We start from the raw sequence: 9,434 nt of genomic DNA on the forward strand, positions 1-9,434 counted from the left end.
GTTTGAGCCAACCATGTTGCAGTTTGTACAGTTTGGTGTTAGGGTGAGGAATGCAGAGCTGCTCACAGTAATTCAACAAGTTGGGTACATCAAAAATTGGGATTAAAAAATGCAGTCAGTTTTCATTGATGGAAAATACACTTTTAAGGAGAAAACTCCCAGAAGGGTCATCCTTTAAGGTCTTGAGGTGATGATAAGATAAATTCACCCTCTCTTTCTGTTATGAGGGAAGAACGCCATGACCAGGTCATGTTCGTGGTGCTTACATTTAAATATGAAAGTGAGATTTGACATTCTCCTGTTCTACCCGACTCCAGAAGATATGTGTTAAGACAGAAGGTGCAAATCCTGCTCTGATGCAGTGAGACCAGTGGGGTGTGTGCATAATAGGTGAAGATTCCAGTCTGTTGGTCAGGAAAACATGATGTTCTGCCACCCAACATGGCTTCAAAGCCCTGATAAATGCAGGCATTTTGGTGAAATAACCAAATAATAGGGTTCACACATACAGTCTTCAGCTGCTGTTTGAGGAGGATTTGGGAAAGAGACACTGTTATCAGAGTTACACTCTGAAGTAATGTGGAATAGCAGTGCTTGGTCTCTGGGCATGGCTTGGCCATTGGATTTGCAGCAGGAGACTTTTATTCCTCCCTCTTCTCACCTTTTTCAGGAGAATAAACAAATGCTAATTAACTGCTGATGGTTAAACAGCTGAGCACTCTCAGGGAAGAATGAGGGGCTAAATGTTAGTGTATTATAGAGCATCATCATCCTATTGCAAGCAGTATCTCCTACACAGTCTTGTTGAACTTAAGAAAATATAATTATTGACTAAAAAACTATCATTCATGTAGTCAAAATATTAGAAGAGAAAAAAAATATTTGTATTTTGATCCTAGCTAGCTTAAGCACAAGGGCAATGATTTCTACATTTCTTTCTTTAATCACTAGCTTTTTTTTTTTTTTTTTTTTTTTTTTTGTGCAACTGCAGAAGTTCTTTCTGTAGAATTTATTATTGTTATTATCTTTATGGTGAAGTACTGTAAATTTTCTCTCCTAGCTAAGCTGTATTTCCTTATTTTTTGCATAATTGCAGGAGTATAATGGAACTCAAGGCTTCAGTGCAGCTAAAGGAACAAAATGTGGTTCTTGTAAATTGCAACTTACAATTGCATCAGAGGGAACAGGAGCAAAAGTGATGAACTTTTAGCCTGTACATCTCAATAGTTGGCTTCACTGTAAAAACAGAGTGTTGTGGGTTCTTTAATACAAATTCTTTACGGTGCATTCAGCATACTATGTTTTTCCATTAGTAACTTTGTTGGTTGGTGTTGCCATCAGCCAATAAACCTGGGCCTGGACCACCCTCTCTCCTCAGTACAGTTGCTGTGCGCATAGCTGGTGTGTTTTCCTCAGTCCTGTGTTTGGGTAGGGGACATCTGAGGTGACTGATATATAGACCACGGTGAAAAGGCTCAATGGTACCCATAGATCACTTGGTTACACAGAACCAGTTCCTGTGACCAAAACTTGTCTTTTTCAGTCTGCCAAAGCTGAGTGTTCCCCAGAAAGGCCTCCATCCACAAACCATACTGTCACCCTTGATCTTCTATTCACATTCTTTATGAAAAGCTCAGGGTACTCCTTGATCAGCTTACAGCCCCAAAATCTTCAGTTTTTTGTTTAGGAAAAGGTGTTTAAAATATATTTTATTATTTTAAATACTTTTTATTAGGCTGTAATTTTAAATGTGTTATTTTATTGATTTATCTATTTATTTATTTAGTGCTCAAAAAAGACATTTCAGGAGAGGCCAACTAAGTCTCTGCTGAGTTTTCAAATCACGTGAGAATCCCTGGTTTCCATTTCCATTTCCCTGAAGATCTGAACAGCTGCTGCACCAGCAGTCTACTTTTTGCCCACTGGTATGTGTTTTCTGTTACTCTCATTCTGTGGGCCCACTTTTTCTCCTGGATTATGAGGAAGTGTGTTTTGTATTTGTCTGACTCCTCCACTGTTATGACAACAGTAACATACACGAGCAATACAAATACCATTCCTGTGCTGAAAAGCTGTGGATGTTATCTCATAAAAGCTTATTCCCTGTAGGTGCTTCCAAAGCACCGATCACCACATTTCGTAGTGTAAATGTTCCCAAGTCTGCATGTGCTTCTCCCCCCACACTTTCTTTTTTATCCTGTCATCAAATTCTTAGCACTATGAATTAGCATGATGTAGAAGTGGTGCTGTTTTTCTGGACATACACTTAACTTTTTTTTAGGCACAGTAAATTCTGTTTCTGAGCATGGCTGCAAGAACCACAGGTCATCTATCTCATGTGTAGTGATTGGCTCAAGGAAACAAAATCTGAAGGAGAAAACTGAAGAGTTCAATACAAATTGCTTGTAATAAGATTTCTTTTTAAGCACAAAAACCTGTTTCCTACCTGTCACTCACACACCTGTGGTTGGGTTTGGGTGTGTGCAATGCTTATAGATAATACAGACATGTGAGAGATCTGTGTCCTTGGTGGGCAGGAGTACCCAGGGGCATAATAATGGAAAAGAGTGCATCTGCAGAGGCTGGAGGGAATGGGAACCTCTGGGGATTTCCAGGTAATGGTCATACAGGAGGATTGGGGTCTGGGGCTTGTGTTGGGTTTTCCTTAACTCCCAATGTCCAGATATTGACCAGTGGAATAAAGTCATAGAGCAGTTGGGAACACCCTGCCCAGAGTTCATGAAGAAGCTGCAGCCAACTGTACGAAACTACGTGGAGAACCGGCCCAAGTACGCTGGCCTCACCTTCCCCAAACTGTTTCCTGATTCTCTCTTCCCAGCTGACTCAGAACACAACAAGCTCAAAGGTATGTACCATATTTGCTTGTCATTATCTACTATGCAAGGGAGGTTTCTTCCACTTTTTCTTCTCTGTTGTTGCATGCCTATTTAATACGTTCAGTTAAGAAGACTTGATGATGATGCTACTGGATATACTGCTCCATGATACATACAGTGACATGTTTAGCAATGACTTCAATCATGTATTGAAGCCACTGTTTAGCTCAGCAGGACTTAGATCTTCAACTAGAAAGAGTGATTAATGTATGTTTGTTATCAAAAGAACTTCTCATTGCAAATCTGGAACAAACGTGCTGAGCATCTGTCTTGCATCTCCTCAGTTCTGCTGGGTGCTTACAGGGGTGACCCTTAATGGCTCTCAGCTGCTTGCAAGGCGCATGCCAGCACAGTACCCAGAATTATTACTCTTCAGTTAACAGCTGCTTCATAGAATGGCTACTGTGAGGGCAAAGAAAAAGGTCTGAGAAAACACCTTGGGACATGCAGAATTCTGTACTCCTCCTCCAACAAATTTGGATAATGAATTGGATTTGGAACTAATGAAAGAAATGATTGTCAAAACACGTTGTGATTTTGGATGCAAGAAGTGCATTCATTTGAGCCAGTTAGTGCCACTTTCAGGATGCAGTGTCAGAACAGAAGAAACAGTGCCTTAAAAAATTTTGCTTCTGCATCACTATACCAACCCATGTCTTGCTTCAGTAATTCTCTGAATAATATTGGCAGTTCCCTTTGATACTGCTTTTACTATCAGATGAGATAACTGATAAGTTACACTTTATACGATGTTCTTCTTTACGTTTGTTTTTTCTTTCATGTTTTCTGTGGTGTGCTACAGAGTAAATAATTCTGAGTGTGGGATTCCTGGAAACATGCTGCTAGGAGTAAGAATTGCTGGTGTTTTTCACATGAGTTTAGGCAGTCTTTATTAAAAACTCCAGAAAACAATAATGATTTTAAAAAAGAAGGAAAAAAAAAAGTAAAGAAAAGATTATGGAAAGCTGAGCCTGTTCTGATAGGCACCTGTTATCTTCAGGTAAAATCCATCGTGGCAAATCACAGAGCTCACCATGCATATAGGGCTCTGATTTTCCTATAACCCAGGTGAGGATAATAAGTGTGGTTGCCAATCACAGTGTTTTCATGCTGTCCATGCTGCAGCCAGCCAAGCTCGGGACCTGCTGTCCAAAATGCTGGTCATCGATCCAGCCAAGCGCATATCGGTGGACGAGGCCCTGCAGCACCCATACATCAATGTCTGGTATGACCCCGCCGAGGTGGAGGCGGTGAGTGGGGTGCAGCTCTGTGCTGCAGGCTGGACAAATGCGGGGATGGTGCATGGGTTCCTGCTGCTTTACAGCAAAATGCTGAAGCCCAGAATTAGGCAAATTGTAGTGGAACATAAGTTCCTACAACGATGGATGGACTAACGTGTGTTCCTGGGCTATGGGACATAGTATAACATGGGTATAAACTCAGAGGTGTTTGAAAGCGGTTTATGGAAAGAGCACTTCTTTTCATAGAATCACTTGGGTTGGAAAAGACCTTGAAGATCGTCGAGACCAACCACAACCTAATCATACTACCCTACTAACCCTGTATTAAATCATGTCTCTGAGCACCACATCCAAATGGTTTTTAAACACATCCAGTGATGGTGACTCATTTTTCTTTAAAAAACGTAAAGTTTCATCAGTCTGAAATGCGAACTAAGAACTGCAGCCACTTCCATACAACCATACAGATGTATTAGTTTCACAAAAGCAAGGTCAGATATGCCCCTAGTTTCATGTTTTGTTTTTTATATACGTTAACTATAGTCTGTGTTCTATATGTGGCCCAAAACAATTCTTCTTCACTCAGTGCAGCCCAGGCAAACCAAAAGATTGCTTACTTTTCAGCTGTGGTATTTAATACACAGTCAGTGCAAATTATTTTAGTCTGATGTCTATTTGGTGCTCTGATTGTCCTTTGCCTGTGCGAAAGTTCTGTGTATGGGATTTCCAGGCTCAGCACGAGCAGAATGATGGTAGCACTGACCAAATTCCATTGCAGCACAGCTGTGCCTCACGTTCCAAAGAGTTCCAAAGGATGAGGGAGAACCACTGTCTGCTTTAAGAGCCGATTTCCAGAGATGATGACACTTTTAATATTCATGTTTCTGGGTGTTCTGCACATATGGGATGATGAACAAAGCGGGAGAGGAGAATTTATCTTTACCTAAGTAGTGCTAATTATTTATGATATAGTGAAAAATGTACTGAGTAGTTTTGTTTCTCTTCTGCAGCCACCCCCCCAGATCTATGACAAGCAGCTGGACGAGCGGGAGCACACCATTGAGGAGTGGAAAGGTGCGCACAGCTCAGAGTTAGGTGGAGAAGTCAGAGGTCCCACCCCACGTGCATCAGTGTAACTCCTCTGGCAGCAAGAACCAAACCCAGCCCTATGAACTGCTGCTTGATAATGAAAATATTGTATAGGTCACTCTGAAAGTAATGCTTCCTTGCATTTCCCTTGGAAATGACAGCAGATACAAAGAGCACAGTAACACTATTTTCTAGAGCAAATTCTCAGCCAAAAAAATGCTGTTTTTCCGCATAATCACTACCATTACTTCTGCATTTTCACAAGTGATGAGGTCAGCCTGCATGCAGCTTTTGTGAATCTGCATGACCTTACTCTTGGAGCAGCCCTCACAGATACAAATACCCTAAGTACTGTCATTATCAGTGCGGATTACATTGTTTCATCAAAATGTTAAGTTTCCTCCTAGAAAACAGGAGGGTTAGCCATCATTTTTCTTATAGCAGACAAAGTTGTACTGCTCCGTTTCTAGGTAAAGCAGAGTGAAACAATGAATGTGTTCTAGTGTAGCCCTGTTTGTCTCAATTCAGCTCCAAGAAGAGCTTGCAGTAGAGGAGGGGATGATGGAAGAGAGAGAGGTTTTACATGAGAAGAGCTGTCAAGACTTATGAGGACAACGTAGTGTTGGCCTGTGGGGGGCACTGTTTCATCAGAGGATTTTGTTGTTGCTGATCACGGGCACAGTTCTTGTCTGTAACTGTTGCAATTCTCTGTTCCAGAACTCATCTACAAAGAAGTAATGAATTCTGAAGAAAAAACGAAAAATGGCGTAGTAAAAGGACAGCCGTCTCCTTCAGGTACTCAGCCCCAGTGAATAGCATGGATGTGTTTTCTGTGCTGACAGGAAGAAAAGAGAAATAGCTGAAGTATTTGGGTGCTCCAGAAGATATATAGACTAATTCCAGAGGTTTCAGGGCAACTTGGTGTTTTAGTGGGCTGAGCTTTATTAATGGAACTGCAGTACCATATTAATGCCTGAAATGAGGTCTGCTTGGAATTTGGGACTGAGCTGCCCTGGTAATAATGGTAAATAATATTTATGGTTGTGATTGATGTTTAGTTGTGTTACTGATAACTTCATAGAGGTTCCTCATTTTGCAGAGTCAAAATGATTGTGAAGGTTAATGCTGTCATTTTACAGAGGACAAGTGAACTGTGATGCACAAAAATGCTGTTACAACCAAAATCCTGGGCCTGGGCACCAAGTCCTTAACTGAGAGAGAAAATGGCTTTGCCTCCCCACACCCATGTCTGCACTGTCACCAGATGATCTCATACCAGCCCATGTATTGGAGAGCTGTTGTGTTTGGTTGGTCGGGTTTTGTTGTTTGTTTGCTCATTGAGTCCTCATGCTGATGCTCACATGGTTGCAGCTGTCATCTGATTGTTGGGTGTTGGTAATGCTAAGGAGACTGATAAGGAGTGATAAGGATGGTATGTAAAACAAAATAAGATGGCGTGGTAAGAAACCGAGGGATAGGACACGGCATGAACTGTAATTCTTCCAAAGAGACTGCAGAGAGGGAGAGTTTCTGGGTAAAATATCTGATATTACCCAATGTCTGAAGCCTGTAGGGCCCATTTTCTGCTTGTGTTGTTCAGAACACTCTGAACATCGCCACAGGGTTGCGTTCTCTGCTCTTTGACCTGTGAGAGGTTCTGGGGTTTCGGGTTGAATCACGGTGGTGTTCATTTTCGTAGCACAGGTGCAGCAGTGAACAGCAGCGAGAGCCTCCCCCCATCCTCATCAGCCAACGACATCTCCTCCATGTCCACGGATCAGACGCTGGCGTCCGACACGGACAGCAGCCTGGAAGCGTCGGCGGGGCCACTGGGGTGCTGCAGGTGACTAGCCGCCTGCCTGCGGAACCCCGCCTTCTTCAGGGGGTGACGGCGTCCAGAGGGAAAGCAACAGAGCTAAGGGACGGAGGGAAATAAAATGCACAGATTGAAATGAAACAAACAAATCTTTTCCGCCTGCTTCTCCTACAGAGCTATGTAATGCAGCTCAGCTCAAGTGTGTATGTAACTCATAGTTGCTCTGCTTCGGTCTTCTGATGATGCTTTCTGGGGTGGGGGAGGAAAAGGATTCTTCGGATCCTTTTTTTTCCCACCCTTACAAGATGCAAAATTAATGGCTGCAAAACCAGCAACCCACAGCTGTCCTGTAACGCTGGCATGACAAGGTGCGCAGTGCCACTCCACAACACACCAGTGCGGATCTGCCCTCACTCTGCTCTGTTGTCTCCTGCTCCCTGGGGCAGGTATGGATATACGGTTAGGGATTTGCAGATAGGGATACACACACATTTTTTTCCCCACGCATGAAGATCACACACACACGCCAGTAGAGTTCTGGCTGTGTGTGCAGCTGTGTGCCTGCAGGCACACATCAATCTGCACTCATACTCAGTGCACCACGCAACTACATGGCCCATTTCAGGTGAGAAGCATACATACAGGGGTGCTGTTACCCATGTATATGTCGTGTCCTTGGTCATGGATGAGGCTGCGCAGCTTGTGCAATGATTTGTGGAAGTGAAAATAACCACACTGAGCTGTGGCTCCCTCAGAACCTTGAAGATGTAACACCAATGTTTTTGCTGATAGCTGTATATATACTTAAAGTCAGTTTATGCTGGAGGATGGTGCTGCAGAGCTTCACACAATGTTTATGAATATTGGGAAGAGTTCTGATTTTTAAAGCAGATACACTCAGCTAAGAGCAAGTTGAAGGAAGCACATCATGTGTTTTTGCAAGGCATGGGGAGCAAGAATGGAGATTCTTTGTGCATGTGTATGCCCAGAAAGGTTTATATCATGAAGCAAACTTCTTCTGTCCATATTCAGTGAATTCTCTTTATTTATAGAGGGACTCACTACTGTGAGTTCCAGATATATTTGTGTGTTAGGGAACATTATAAGTTTGGGGAACAGACAGACCACAGTCAAAAGGACGTTTGATGTTTATTTTTGTTTTTTTTTTTGTTTGTTTTTACTGAGTTCAGCACTGGGATATCTGCAGCCCTCCTCAGCATGTTTGTGACCAAGAGATGGTTTCTCCTTTACGTCATTCCCTTGCAGGGATCTCCATCACTGAGCAAAGACCACCCTTCCCTAGGTATCTTTGGCCATTCCTTTGCTTTTGACAAACCATCCAGCTCCTTGGAAGTGTTACCAGCTGTGTTACATGGAAAAGATACACAGAGCGGGTCCACAGAAGTGAAATGTTTTTCCGAAAGTCAACAAGAAAAACTGTTTAGAATATTTTACTGGATACTTCAAATTTACCAGTTATAAAGTATTCCAAATTTTCTTCTGTTCTCCTGGAATACAGCTGCTCTGTTGGGTGGCTCACACACCTGCTGTTCTGCTGTAGGACCGGAAAACAATTGGAGTAGCAGGTCAGATTTTCTTCAAAGGGAAAAAAACAAGAAATGAATCTTCTCTCCAGGGTGCTGAGGAAGGAAGATATAAATGCATATAAAGTCATTTCAGACCTGGTAGCAGATCTGTGCTGTAGTAGGACATGATGTGGTTTGTTTTTTTTTTCCTCCAGGGATGTTTTTGGTTGATCTTTTGGGGAAAAAAAAGAAAATACAATTAGGTCTATGATTTTCTAAAAACTTGTAACAGTAACTGTGAAAGCAATAATTTACCACTGCTAAAAGAGTTAGCAATATTCTTTCTTAAGCCATGAAGCATCAAGTCGTTGTTCGGTGATGTGATGCTCACTTCAGTGCCAGTGATCATAAAAGTAATCAAAGCAAACAGCAATGCTTTGTAAGCGTGAAGGCAATAACACCACGGTGACTTCCTAGCAATAATGAAATGTCTCACCTCCAGATTTTAATCATCATACCTATAAATAGTACTTAGATAACCCAGTATCTTTTCCCCATTCCTTAGTTTGTACCATTCTAGTGCATTATTTGACCCCTCACCACAAAGAAATCTCTAAGAGGCAGAGCTGCATGTAAGAGAAAGGGCAAAAATTGAACAGATGCAGAATGTTAGCATGAGGAATATGCTGTTCATCACCAGCCATGTTATGGAGATGTGACAGATGCGGTAGCAGAAGAGCCACTTACAGTGGACAGGTGCTTGCAGATCTCCCATGTTTTACAGTGAGTCCCATAGCATAATTTGGTCCGGTTTGGGTTCAGGACTGCTGGGCAGCAACCTGGGAAGCACAGAATATATTCTGCA

The 9,434-nt window shown here is 42.2% G+C and overlaps 1 protein-coding gene across 4 annotated transcripts in view; it reads left to right on the forward strand.

The window, feature by feature from the left end:
- MAPK10 (mitogen-activated protein kinase 10) overlaps positions 1–7,074 on the forward strand; it is an 89,462-nt gene extending 82,388 nt beyond the window's left edge. For 2 of the 4 annotated variants that reach the window (XM_042812047.1, XM_042812048.1), the window contains exons 7-11: positions 2,684–2,866; positions 4,023–4,147; positions 5,149–5,212; positions 5,945–6,011; positions 6,927–7,074. In XM_042812047.1, coding sequence (XP_042667981.1) covers positions 2,684–2,866; positions 4,023–4,147; positions 5,149–5,212; positions 5,945–6,011; positions 6,927–7,074 — 587 coding nt within the window. Of the gene's footprint in view, positions 1–2,683; positions 2,867–4,022; positions 4,148–5,148; positions 5,213–5,944; positions 6,023–6,926 lie in introns of all 4 variants that reach the window. The other 2 variants (XM_042812046.1, XM_042812049.1) reach the window with 2 other exon arrangements.
- Positions 7,075–9,434: the final 2,360 nt, after the last annotated feature.

Source organism: Centrocercus urophasianus, unplaced genomic scaffold, assembly GCF_019232065.1.
Source record: "Centrocercus urophasianus isolate 14NV4802_14NV808 unplaced genomic scaffold, USGS_Curo_1.0 seq_13, whole genome shotgun sequence".
NCBI classification, from domain to species: domain Eukaryota; kingdom Metazoa; phylum Chordata; class Aves; order Galliformes; family Phasianidae; genus Centrocercus; species Centrocercus urophasianus.